This window comes from Homarus americanus, unplaced genomic scaffold (genome assembly GCF_018991925.1).
Source record: "Homarus americanus isolate GMGI-L3 unplaced genomic scaffold, GMGI_Hamer_2.0 scaffold18703, whole genome shotgun sequence".
NCBI lineage: Eukaryota > Metazoa > Arthropoda > Malacostraca > Decapoda > Nephropidae > Homarus > Homarus americanus.
In genome coordinates, this window is record NW_024749779.1 from 1,336,661 (window position 1) to 1,350,489 (window position 13,829).

The following is a 13,829-nucleotide window of genomic DNA, read 5'->3' on the forward strand; positions in this document are numbered from 1 at the left end:
ATTATTTAATCTATGGCGAGGAATAATTTATTGAGAAGTGTGTGCATTATATTTTCCATTTCACTGCCATTCATCAACTATTGCTCCTTCACCATGCCCACTTTATTTAATAATGTCTACTTTCACCTATAAAAATTACCTTGTTACACCATTTCTTGACAAAATGTGTGTTTGGTGTCTTTTTTGTACTCATTATGCACAACTGAAGTTATAACAAAAAACAGACTGACTGCCCAAATGGCTAGTACCAGTTAAGTTGACAAATGGTGGATATTACAAATTAAAAAACAAATGTCTAGCTGTCAGATGTGGTACTATATAATTGCCATAACTGGCAGCACCATGCTGCAGCTGTAAGGTCACCCATATGGGCCTCCTTATGTAAAGTTTAAAGTGTGTTTTCATCTTTTTATTTTAAATATCTGTACCCTGTATTTTGTTGGGAACAATATAAAATAATTTGTGTATGAGTTGACACAGCTCTTTTCAAGATTAGAATCAAAATACTGTATTGTACATCTACCATTGCAGTGTAGCTTTGGCTTCAGCCCAAATAGACACACTGCCACTGAACATGAGTCTTATTTGATATAATGTTTTATCGTATTATTATTACTTTGTTTTATAATGGTGGAACTGGCTCTGCGGTCACCTGGACATCTACATAGTGGGTGATAGTGCCATTAATTGGGAGTTGCCAGTCACTGGAATTGCAAATAAGAGAGGGTCAACCTGAACTAGCATTACATACTGTATCAGAATGTGGTATTCTAATGTTTGGCCAGGGATAGTTGTGATTCAAGGATAATTTTGTAAAAAGCAATTTTTTGTACTTCAAAGGTAAACCTTCTCGAATTACTGTATTATACTAGACTTGCTACATTGAATAACAATCAGTTTACATATACTGTACTGTACTGTATCCACAAACAACTGAAAGATGTGGGTGTGCAGACAGTACTATTTCTTAAGCATTTAATGTGTCTTGGGAACTAGGTTTTGCTCGTGGAACTTTCCAGTTTGCTGTGTTTCATAATTTCAAATATCCCTGTCTTTAATATTTCCTCTATATTATTCCACAGCCATGCAAAATATACCTGTTTCCAGATGGGAGAAAAAGAAGTGTATTAAGATGCATAACAAATAAAACACAAAGGTATAAAATTTCAACAATATTCTGCATTTCCATTCTTATTTCATCTATTATTAAGAAGTTCCTTCAGTATTTTTTCATACAATATTCTTCAATCAATTGCATATTTCCAATACAGAGCTATCAAGCAGTATTACAATATTAAAGTTATAAATGAGATGTGGTATGAAACTATACATATAAATATATAATTTATACCCAAAAATGAGAAAAGGCCAATCTTCTTTCAGTAAAATATTTCCAACTTCCCTACTGGATCTTAAAACTGGATAACATCACTTTAGGAAGATCTTCTGGCAATGAACTCTCAAATATGTTTCTCTAATATAAGAGTACAGTACGTATATGTATTGATGGTAACTCCTGACAGTTCCAATGTTATATACTCATAGAGTAATTCTATTAGGATCACTTCCAGAAACTCCTGGGTGCTCTGGACTGTGCTTTTGCTTCTTCTTTTTCTTTTCTTTCTTCTTTTTCTTCCTTTCCTTATCATCATCATTCTTTTTCTTTTTGTGTTTCTTCTCATGCATGTCTGCTCCATCTGCAGAGCCATCCTGTGTTGGGGTCTCACCTGGTCGGTACTTGTGTTTCTTGTGCTTCCTGTGTTTCCGCTGGCCAGGAGGTTGATTCATGAAACGGTATTGTTCAGGCAGAGGGCCAGGGTGAAGGCGAAAGGCAGCAAGCTGGCAATAAAGCAACAGTATCTGTCATAGCAAACATTTAATCCACTACATTTAAAAAAAAATCACATGAAAAAAGAAGTGAAGATATCCACATACATACTGTACAGTAGACTCAATAATGAGGTGTAAGTAAATATATGTTGAACAAAGACAAACATCAAAGTTATTACATGATCTTACAATTCATCTTATCAAGGAAGTGGTGAAAGAAATGAGAAGTACAGGGATGTTAAGAGAAATGCAAAAGGAATAAATATATAATGCAAGACAAGTAGATGAAGCTTGGGAAAGATTTTATAATGCTTTATGAAGAACAAGAAACAGTTCTGGATAGTCCTACATGGGGTTACAAACCAAGTAAACAAATGTAAATGGTAGTTATGAATGAAACATGTGATATGGTAAGGAAAGAAAAGGGAAATGGAGAGAAAATTTTTAAGTTGCTAAATGTAACATGGGATATGGGAACCTGAAAGTGGGTTCCATAGGTAGAAACTGTCCATTACAGACAGTGTGAACTGTCGAAACAGTGCATTGTATACTAAGCCTTGTAACATGATAAACACATCTGAAATATGATACTATGCTTATGAATGCTTTTTTTTTTATGGGATTAGCCAACCGGGGGCACAGGTCACTGACCCACATCAGGGCCTACCATAGACAACACATTATGCTTCCAATATCTTCCCAGGCAGTAGTACTTGTACCTCCGTTTGGTAGCTGCCTAAAACCTACTACCTACATATGATATATGTGTCCCAAAAATGATATAGGAAGCATTTAGCTAACAGTAACAGAGCAAACTGCAAGAAATCCAGTCATAATAAGAGAGGACTGGCAACTGAGGTGTCTCATAGCTGTTACCTGTTTTCCAACCGAGTATGAGCACATGCAATGTGCATGTTAGTATAGCAGACAAGGACTCTTAGGTGTCAGAATAAATGACAGAAGAATCCTCCAAGTAACACCCTGTTTAGGGTTTAGGGCCTACTGTTTACTTAGAAGAGGTACTATCTTCGAACTTTGGTTATAGCTGGATTTTTGTTATGTAGTCCTAGTCACATAAGTTAGGAGCCATGGAAACCCTATGATATTAACCCATAACCTTGTTGACATAGTACAGGAGTCCCACAACATGCGGAGAGATTTATTAATTAAGAAATAAGGGTGAGTACACTAATTACATATGAGTCAGGTGGAACAAAAACACAGATTGATTACTTTCTTGGTTGGTAATTATATAGGAAGCTTGTTAGGGATGTGAAGGCTATAGAAGTGGAATAATGTGCTGCCGTGCAGCACAGATTGCTTGGGTGCGACACATTGTTTTAAAGATGATGTATGTTCCAAGGAGTGTGGAAGTTGAGGGAACAGAATACATGAGAAGAATTTTTTAATGAGTCGAGAAAACTGGAAACATCCAGTAACAGTGGGAGGGATAGTGTAGCGAGAAGCTGAGACAAAATAAAGGGTGTTCTGCTGAGCACAGCTGGTAAGAAGTGTGGCTGGATGAAGAGCTCAGCCAGGCATGCAGTAACATGGTGTTGGAATGATATACTGTACAGTGATATCTCCGTTAGCCTGAATCCCTCAAACCCGGAACTCTCCGATAGGCGGAATTGAAATTTTTCGGAAAATCATTCCCAAAGGGAAAGATTTTCCGAGGGGCACATTTTCAAGAAAATTCCATGGATGGGATATTTTTTTTTTCTAGGCTTGAGAGATGAAAAACAGGCGCATTTTCTCGAAATTGCGAGAAAATTTTTCCGTTACACGGAAAATTCCGGGGATGAGGGATTTCTTTTCCAGTTCGAGAGATGATGTAATGGGTAATTTCTGTAACTTCCGAAAACATTTTTCCGTTACACTACCCGGAAAATTACGGGGATGAGGGAATTTTTTCCGGGTTCGAGAGAAGATGCAATGGGTAATTTCTGGAACTTCTGAGAACATTTTTCTGTTACCTGGAAAATTCCAGGGATGAGGGATTTTTTTTTTCCGGCTTTGAGAGTCGTCTCGTTACCCAGAAATCTTTCATTCCCAGAAGTGCTCTGCAACAGTTGTTCCAGCTAACGGGGATATCACTGTTCTGTAGTAGAAAGAGTGATAAAGGAGAAAAGATTGCATAAGGCCTGGAAGATGGGTAATGACAAGGAGGAGTACCTGGAGGCCAAGCAAGGGCAAGCTTATAAGGATACATTTGCAGATATTGTATTTTGAATAGTGAAGATGCAAGAGCAATGACAAATGACCATGGTGATGTAATTGTTGATAACGAGAAATCAAGGATACCTGGAGAAAATACTACTATCGATTACTGGATGAGGAGTACGAATAGGACAGGGGCAGCCCATGCCCAAGGATTGAAAGAGAATGGGTGGAGAAAGCAATTAAGTAAAGATGATGCACTTGAATGCAGGATCTAAAGATGCCTGAAGTTGTTAGATAAGGTTATGAAAGTTGTAGAAAGTGACTTGATAAATTGATAAGGGGAAGAGTAGACAAACGAAATGCAGTTTGGATTTATGACAGGTCGGGAAACTACAGAGGTAATATTTATGGCTAGGCAACAAGAGAAATGTCTTGGGAAGGAGGGATAATTGTACAGGCACTTCATATTTGTAAACTTAAAGAAGGCATTTGATATGCTACCACATGAAGTAATAAAGTAGGCTATGAGAAAACTAGGAGTCGAGGAGTACCTTGTCCAAATGGTCATCGTATTATACGAGGGCTCAAAAACCTCTGTCAGAGTGAAAGTGAGGAATGTGAGGAATTTGATATGAAAATCGGGGTCCATCAGGAGTCTGCTGGAGGCAATATCATGGGACTTTATGACTGGCCGGCCCTGGGAGTTGTTGTATGCTGATGACTTAGTGCAGTTTACAGATAGTATCAAAAATGCAGTGGAGAATGGGGCAAAAACTAAAGTATTGATGTGGGTGAGGGACCCATGGTGGAAAGTGGAAAATGGCCATGTGCTGTATACAAGAAAGGTGTGGGCAGCAACTCAATATAATGTGTAACATGTGGAAGGTGGGTAAGCAAGAGGTGCAATGGAGAATGTTACTAAGTGTTCTGTATGTAAAGGTAACCATGTGCCTACAGCAAGGCTCAAAACACTCAACTTTGGGGATATTTTATGTCCGTGAACTGCGTCGACTCGTTCTGCTACTTGGGTGACATGATCAGTGCCAGTGGGGTGCTGAAGCCTGCTTAGTTGGCAAGAGCAGAATGGATGGAGGAAGTTTAGGGAGTTGCTGTCTTTACCGAAGGCAAGAGGACCTGCCCTCCAAGTGAATGGAAGAATGAATACGGCTGGTGTGAAAAGTATGATGTTGTATGGTAGAAAAACATGGGCAGTTTAAGAGGATGACATAGGTAGACTGGAGTGAGCTGAAATGAGAATGGTGAGGTGGATGTATAATGTGATACTGAAAGACAGGAGGTGCTGTTCAGAGCTAAGAGGGCAGCTAGGTATTGAGAGTATATTAGCAAAATTCTGTGTAGAGGCAGGCTCAGATAGTTTGGGCATGTGGAAAGAATGGATGAGGCCAAGTGGGTTAAGAAGTAGCATGAGCCTAGATGTGGAAGGGAAGAGAGTCAAGGGTAAGTCAAGAATGACATGAGGAGAGGTTGTAAGAAATGACATTAAGAGTTAGAAACCTGACAAGAGAGACTGCAAGAGACTATGCAGCATGGAGAGCTGCCATAACTGTGGCTGACCCATGCAAGCATGAAAAATGGCGATGAAACCATTATGATGATGCTATCCACCATTGACTATATGACATCATATGATGCTTTCAGCACTTCAGCAATTATTTCAGTGCTTCCAGCTGCCAGTCCATTTTTCATTTTGTCACTTGCTTTCTTCACCCACTCTCTTTTAATCCCTAGGTATGGTCCCTAAACTGGCTGTGCTGTCCCTAGGCTGCCATTGTCCCATTCATGCTCCACATACAACAGTTGACAGTAGTATTTTCTCCAAGTATCCTTGAATTTCTTAACAACAACAACCATATTACCAAGGTCACCCCCTCTTGCACTGCTCACCAACAATACCTGTATCTGTCTTCTACCCACTACTGTATTTACCTTGCTATTCTTTATACATTGCCTCTTTACTGGGATTATTCAGCATATCCACAAATGCATCCTGGTCTCAAGTCATATAAACCTCTTCTGACCCTGTACTTGGCCTTCAGGCACTCCTCTATGTTGCCACCCATCTCCCAGGCCTTATACACTCTTCTTTTCTCCTTTAATATTATATCCACTCCATCATTCTGCCACATTACCTCATATCTGGCTGGGACCTTAATCTACACATACATCATGTCAGCCGTGTTTAGCATAACATCCTTTATTTTGACCCAGTATCTCGCTACTACCCTTTACACAGTCGCTGGCTGATTCCACTCTTCTCAACACAGAATAAAAATGCTGCCCTTACATTTTGTACCTTCAATTTCCACTCTCATCAGAACATACATCTTCCTTTGCCTGCATCTTTTAAGCAACATGTCAAACAAAAATAATGTGCTATAACCTTTATATCCTAAAGAGGTTCCTATCTGATTTCCTGACAAATATAATGTACCATCTGACTCTATGTAATTAGCCTCCTAGCCCTCTTCTTAAACAATGTGTTGCAGAGAACCATATTCAACACATCCCCGAATTTAAGTATTCTTTCACCTTCCATAATCCTTGTACCATAGCTTTTTCTACTATAAACACCTTCAAAACCCTCAGAGGGTACACCAATATAACTGATTAAGTCACCACACAGTACAGGTAGACCTCTGGCAATGAAGTGGTTATGTTCACAACATACTCTTCATTCTCAGAAACGTTGGTGTCAGAGGTAGATTTAACATGGAGTAAAGGGGAATAGGTTCCAGTCCTTTGTTATTCTGCATTTTGCAGACTGCATAAGATGTACAAATCCAATAAATATAATGTTAGAAAATGTAATTGGAGGTACACCTTCAATAAAAGAGAAAAAACAAACAATTACAATCACCAATAACTTTCCAGAGCTTGAATCACCAATTTCACCATCAAGTGTCAGTGATGCTTGTATACCTAAAAAGAAGTATCATTTACATAACCCAGGTATGTTTGACGACACTACTTTTTAATACCGCAGCTATGTTTAATTAAACATGTTTTTAAAATTTTAATAAATAAATATCAAATGAAGACAGTCGATCAGTTGATGAAAACATAGTTCCCCTGACCTCAATAGATGGCAGCATGAGTGGGTATGTCATTTGCCAACACCAGCTCTTAGGCCCAACACTGCGCTGTTCTCTCACAACATGAGTCACCTTGAGTCTGAACATTGCTAAACCGAAAATTGACCATTGTTGAACAAGAAAGGGTGCTAAAAATTTATACTGCTAAGTGAATGATCGTTAAATGAGGGATACCTATATACGCATTTAAACATGTACAGTAATACCCCTTGAAATATCAGGATATGTTCCTGGAGGGAGTGCTTTCATCAAATCAGCTTTCATTGGTCATAACATACAGTACTGTAAAGTATTTGATATGGAGATGCATTCCAAACAACATTACAGCATTTAATACCTTTGAGTGATACATGATGGCTCAATTTGACTACTTGTACAGTTAGACAACTGATTAATGAATAAACAAGGATATATACAGATGCATAATACACTACAGTACAATATTATTTACAAAATGTACAGATGTTGTGGTAAGCAAGAGAGATGGAGAGTGTTGGCAACATGGAAAAGGAGAGTGAGAGTGATCAGCTGTTTGTGCTATGTAAACAAGACACTGGCAATTTAATAAGACACAAAACTCATCGGGTTGAATGTGGGATTTTTTCACGAAAATTTATTATTTTACGATAATGTTTTATTAACCTGGCACCAAATACTATAAACCTAAATAATACGGGAATTACGGTAAAATTGCATACAGGCAGTCCCTGACTTAAAACGGGGATACATTCCTGGACCCTGATCAATAGTCAATTTGTTCATAAGTCACAACCCTGCCCACACAAAACATCCATAATATCCCATACATAACAAATAGTGTAAATACTTTAAATAAAGTGATGTTAAACAGTACACACAATTTAAAAATTATGTAAAAATTGGATTGTAATTAAAATTTTTGCGATGAATAAATTGGGATCCCAGTCATAAGTGCAGATGATAATAAGTTGGAGGGTCATAACTCAGGGACTGCCCGTACTGTTGTCTTAAAGAGGTTGCGAGCTTGCTGAAGCAGAGGGTCTAGGGAGGGAGTTGTCACGGTCCTCCAGCCATTCACCCACCATACCTCCCACCGAGAAATCACTTCCCACTCTTCATTTTTCTTTATATAATAGGTGACTTTAATTATTTCTAAGTCACAGTAGAGTATTGAAATGTTGTTTCCACACCTTTCATGGTTTTATGCAACAATGGCACTTGGTGATTTCCAGTCTTGACATTCACCCACACAGAATATACTCCTACAACCATTTTATATCATTATATTACTGCACAGTATACAGTATTTCTTTATTCATAGGTCACACTACCACACCAAAATTACTTTTCTGAAAATTCTGTGGTTCCTTACACATAACAATGGCATTAGCGTGTAGTCATGTCAGAGGTTACTGACTTATTTTGGTGTGCTTATAGAGCATTTATATTACTTACTTAGGTTATTTTTACATTATATTAAGAGGCTTTTAACACTGTTTATGCATCATAATTGAGTATACACAGACTTATGTATGTTAGAGATGTACGTATATGTAAAATGACATAAACCGGTACAACATATAGAAAGGACGTCCTGTGCTGTTAAGTGGAAGCCCAGTCTGTGAAATGCTCATCTGGTACAGCCAAATAAATTCGCAGAGACCGAACAAGTAAAGGGTGGGCAGGAGAGAATAGGGGAGGCCTCGTTTGAGTTACAGGTATGGGTATATCGTGAGTTTGGAAGCGAGATTTTTACACCGACACCAGATACATTGCTCTACCCTATATTTGCTGGGTCTCTGCAAACTTATATGGCCAACTATACCCTCTGTACAGGTAGCATGCCAGCCCATGCCAGAACCAGGGGAAGAACATAGCTCTGGTGTCCTGGATGCCTTCAGGAATGTTGGAACAAAGCAGGCTACTGATTTTTATTACACCAATGGGTAATACTGTACATCCGTAAGCCAGAATCCCTCAAACCCAGAACTCTCCGATAGTCGGAACTGAAATTTTCTAAAAAAAAATTTTCCCAAAGCCGTAATTTTCCGGCTATGTGAACGATTTTCCGAGGGGTACATTTACCGGAAAATTCTGAGAAAATTTTCTAGATACCTGCAAAATCCTGAAAAATTCCAAGCATGGCGGAGTTTTTTTCCAGGTTTGATGGATGAAAATCAAGTGCATTTTCCACAAATTCTGAGAAAAATTTTGCGGTGCCCAGAAGCTTCCGGGAATGGGGGATATTTTTCCGGGTTCGAGAGATACAAATGGGCAATTTCTGGAACTTCTGAGAACATTATTCTGTTACCCGGAAATCTCTCATTCCCGGAAGTGCTCTGCACCAATTGTTCCGGCTAACGGAGATATCATTGTACTTCCCATACAAAAATAGGGAGACACTCTTCTGGTAAAGTCATGCCAAATTTGGGGGTTATGTAAACAGTTTAAAGGTGCAAAGATCAAAGAGACAAAAATCCATTACACTTCGCCTAATACTTAAAAGCCCATGTCGGGGTTACTAAGATAAGTTTTCTTGGAAACTATAATGACAATACAGTACAATATTAATTAAACAATATTCTAATCATTTCAACTTAAGAACTATGAAAGTACAGTACAGTATATAGACAAAACTTTCAATCAAACATTATGCTCACCTGGTGATGATTAAGTAAGGTAAATTCTTTGAAGACCGGTGGCTTTTCAATGAGTGATCGGAGTGATGAATTTGTGAGGTGTGCAGGTGTGTCGATGATGCCAGGAAGAGTAGGCAGAAAGGATGACAATGAATCTCGTACCTGAGGGAAAGGAGACTGCGAGTTACATCACCTTGGTAACAAGACGTAATAAAAATAAAAAGTTTTTACGTTTGATAATGATCTTATATTTTCAACACCCTAAGCAATCTATTCAAATCATTCAAGGTCAATGATCACGAGTGTTCTAGAATTATACTTTGATGACCATTCATACAAAGCCTTATGATTATTATGAATTTAAAACATACAACTTATAATACTTACAAAATTTATATTTAAAGCTAGATGTTTGGATGACACCAGATGAACATTTGTTGGAGTCTCACTGTTTCATATAGACAAATAAAGGATTGAACCTTGAAATCCCAATTTACAATTGAGGTAATGATATGAGTAACACTTATTGTAATACTGCAGCTACTGCAAAACTATACTTTGGTAGAACCCATTTATTACCAGTAGTCTTTGACATGTCTGATGGAAGGACACACTGTCCAGATGGACTTCCTACAAAGCCAAATCTATGTCAAAGATTCAATCCCAACTGATCTTGTGGTTGTGTCCTAAACTAATAAGGTTTATTGTCAGGTGTCAGAGCCAACAGTATATACATTACAGTACTGTATATGATCCAAACACTTATAGACCAAAAGAGAAGTCCATGCTCCTGCCCTCTCAGATTCTATTACTCTATAATCTCATTCAAAGATTATTCATTTTTACCTTCAGTCATAACCACAGAAACTGAGCTGTCAACATATGACTATTATCAAGCTTAAGAGGCAAGTATCATTGCCATCAGTTATAAAAGCTTTAAGACTAATTCATAGTTGTTGTACTGCAGACTGCCTCTGGTATTCTGTTATGCTGTGATAAGTACCGTACTGTTATGGTAATAAAAGTTGTTAATGTACTTGTTATGCTGGAGACCCACTTATACATTTACCATAGTATTGTATTGTGTTATGTGATTCTATTTGATGTATACTTGGGTTGAGGCTGGGAAGACCTTTCATTCCCTTGAAAACTTTGATTGCATTTCCTCACTGCTATCTCTCATCCTGGCTTGGGATACTGCAGATTTTATGCCTCTGTGTCACACACGTACAGTACAAGTATTCTAATGTTTTCACATCATGACCATAAATGTCAACCATGCAGGTACTATTACACTATAAATATGTGACAAAGTGCATACAGTGTATTATACATCACTAGTTCTGTTACGAGTGTAGATTGCTGTCCACCTTCACTTATCTATATGGTTACATAATACTGTACCTACAACCAGGACAAGTGTGGTGTAGGAATTGCTGCTCAACTTCATTTGCCCATGAGATGATGTGTATTAAGACTAGTGTGGGGAGTGTGGGGGTGGTGTGGGGGTCACTGTCCGCTGTCACTTCTCTACAAGGCTGCCTTCACTTGTACACTGGAACTTTACAAATCTGTTGCCCATTTATGAAAATTAGAACTCACCTTTTTGCCTGTGAACTTGTTGTAGGAATGTTCAAGGTTGAAGTGGGCCATCAAGTTTGTTGCACCAGTCAGCTCATTTTCTGTGGCTGGGTCCTGTAGGGGTCAAACTATCGGTATAGTCACTGCGAAGAATCATAGTTTACTTTCTGTATTTGTGTCCTGTAGGGTAGTTACACTATATTTAGTACAAATTATCACACTTTATACAGGAACAGTATAATCAAGTTCTGAACTAAACAAAGATGACACAACAAGATGCAGAGGGGATTCAGTTAGTGATATTTCACAAAATATTACTGGTAGCATTGATAAGTAGGTGGCAGCTACTAATTATACTGGACCCCAGTGTTATGGAATGGATGTGTTCTTGAAAAAGTGACCATAACGTTAACCATTTTCCCCCATATACGCCCATGTTAAAAGTGAAGATGCGTTGGCACATTTTTTTTTTAAACACAAGTAATAAAAACACGCTTTTAAATGGAAATATACTATACATCTCTTAAACACATATATTAATTATAGTACAGTTTAGACATTTTGTAATTTACTTACCACAAATAATAGTAATTACATAAGTTTCAGGAATGGCGCCTCCAGTATCCAATATTCGTAAAACATCAGGTTTTACATTCAGAGCATGGAAAAATCTTGAAAGACCAATAGGTAGACGTGGAGGTAAGACTGTAACCAATGCGCTCCCAGATTCAAAACAAAGCCTGCCACCAACACCATCAATGCACACAAATGCGATCTTAATTTCTTAAAATAAAAAAAAAATTTGGGTAAACTTTTTTTCGCATTTGGAGATTAAAAAAAAATACAGTACTGTAATTTATTTTCTAAAGTTCCGTAATGGCAGATTTAGCTAAATTCCGTATCCTGATTTTAGTGGTACTGAAGTGATTTACAATGTCCATGAAGGTGAATTTCCGTAACCAGAATTCCTGTTACACGGGGGTATACTGTGCAAGTAAGTACAGTATTGTGGTCTAGTTGGTAATAGTGGGGATACTGTATTGTACTGTACTTACATCTGCCAATGAGTGAACAGAAAGGGACTCTTGGTAAGGATTTTGATTCTGAAATATTCATATATGTCAAAATTAATTTTGTTTGTTGTAATATTTTGGAAAACTCATAATGTGCAAACTGACTCCACTAAAATAAATCACTACTATAGAGGTCAAAGCCAGAAAACTGAATAAAGTGATGAACACATTATCTTAAAGATGATATCTTTAGTTTTTTCAGCTTTTTTGAAGAAATCAACATCCTCCAGTAAATAAAACAGCTAAATTTATGCAGGAAAAAATGTTTTTGCTGCTTTTATGTACACAAAAGAAGCACTAACCTGACCCCTCCCCCTTCGAGTGGATATGTAATGTAGTCAGTATTTAACTTATCCTTGTTTAACTTAACCTAACATCCTGACCTAACTCCCTAGTGGGGTGGGGCTTCACCCCCCTCGATCCCCCCAGGAGTATTATATAATGTCAGTATTTAACTTATCCTAATTTAACCTTACCCCTTAGTGGGGCGTGACCCCCCCCCCCCGAGTGGTTATAAATTATAAAAAAGAAACTTCTCCAAAAGAGAACACTCACAAGCAATTAAAAAAAATTATGGTGGAAAAGCAGTGTGTTCTTGCTAGAATCGTTGGCAGCATTAATCTACACGTTAACCACACCTTATTTAGCTAACACCAGACAATTGTATTCAGCACAGAGAGGACCCTGTACACAGACTAGGGAAAACTCAAGAAATATGAAATTTCTCCACTTTTATGTTTTATTTTTATATTGAAGTTAACAAAAATTAATCTACAGAAAATATTCCTAAAATTGTTCAGTCTCACGAGTCGGCATCGTAAAGTATTACAAGATTGAGTCTTGATAAATACAACCAATTTTCTATGACAAAGAATAAATTAACAAAGGTACAAAAGTGAATAGCAAAATTACAGTAGTCCCGTCAAAAAAAAAATCAAAGCAATAAAGTAGCGGCCTCATTCACCATTTCCATTAACAAAATAGTGATATACTCGTCCTCAAGAGCCATTATATACTTACTTTCATGAGATAGAAAGGCCCAGAGTGAACAACTGCAGGGTGCTTCCCGGCCGAGATGGTCATTTTCAGAGTACCAGTGGAATCATTTCTTGACAGCATTTGGTTGGCCATGGGTGATCTCGAGCCCCTGGGGGAGGATTTAGGCGAGAATGAGGCGTCTACCTTACGGGCTAAGTCATTCATCTCTCTACCATTCCGGTCACTACTTGCCCACCATTGTCCAGAGGCTGACTGCTGCCACCCACCGACCGCCATCACCATTACCAGGATATTACCCACAGATGAGGGTGTGGGTGTGGGGGTGGGATACAATAACATGATTTGTTCTGCATAATTTGAAATAAAAAAATTATATCATAATTAGTAATTAGTAAACCTAAGTTAAAAGCTGGGAAATATAGGTAAAGCTGGAGAAGTTTGAGCCCAGTCAT

General features: G+C 38.0%; 1 protein-coding gene across 1 annotated transcript; it reads right to left on the minus strand.

The window, feature by feature from the left end:
- Window positions 1-1,159: 1,159 nt before the first annotated feature.
- LOC121853756 (mediator of RNA polymerase II transcription subunit 19-like) lies at window positions 1,160-13,668 on the minus strand. The gene is made up of 4 exons (XM_042348112.1): window positions 13,399-13,668; window positions 11,327-11,419; window positions 9,746-9,886; window positions 1,160-1,839 (listed from the first exon to the last, which is right to left on the minus strand). The coding sequence occupies exons 1-4, from the start codon at window positions 13,657-13,659 to the stop codon at window positions 1,540-1,542; spliced, it is 795 nt and encodes a 264-aa protein (XP_042204046.1). The 5' UTR covers window positions 13,660-13,668; the 3' UTR covers window positions 1,160-1,539.
- Between the last annotated feature and the right edge of the window lie 161 nt (window positions 13,669-13,829).

Coding starts and splice junctions, on each gene's coding strand:
- LOC121853756 (XM_042348112.1), bottom strand. CDS start 13,659: ATGGTGATGGCGGTCGGTGGGTGGCAGCAGTCAGCCTCTGGACAATGG. Junction 11,420..13,398: donor GGCCTTTCTATCTCATGAAA/GTAAGTATATAA, acceptor TGACCCCTACAG/GACCCAGCCACAGAAAATGA. Junction 1,840..9,745: donor CCTTACTTAATCATCACCAG/GTGAGCATAATG, acceptor CTTTATTGCCAG/CTTGCTGCCTTTCGCCTTCA.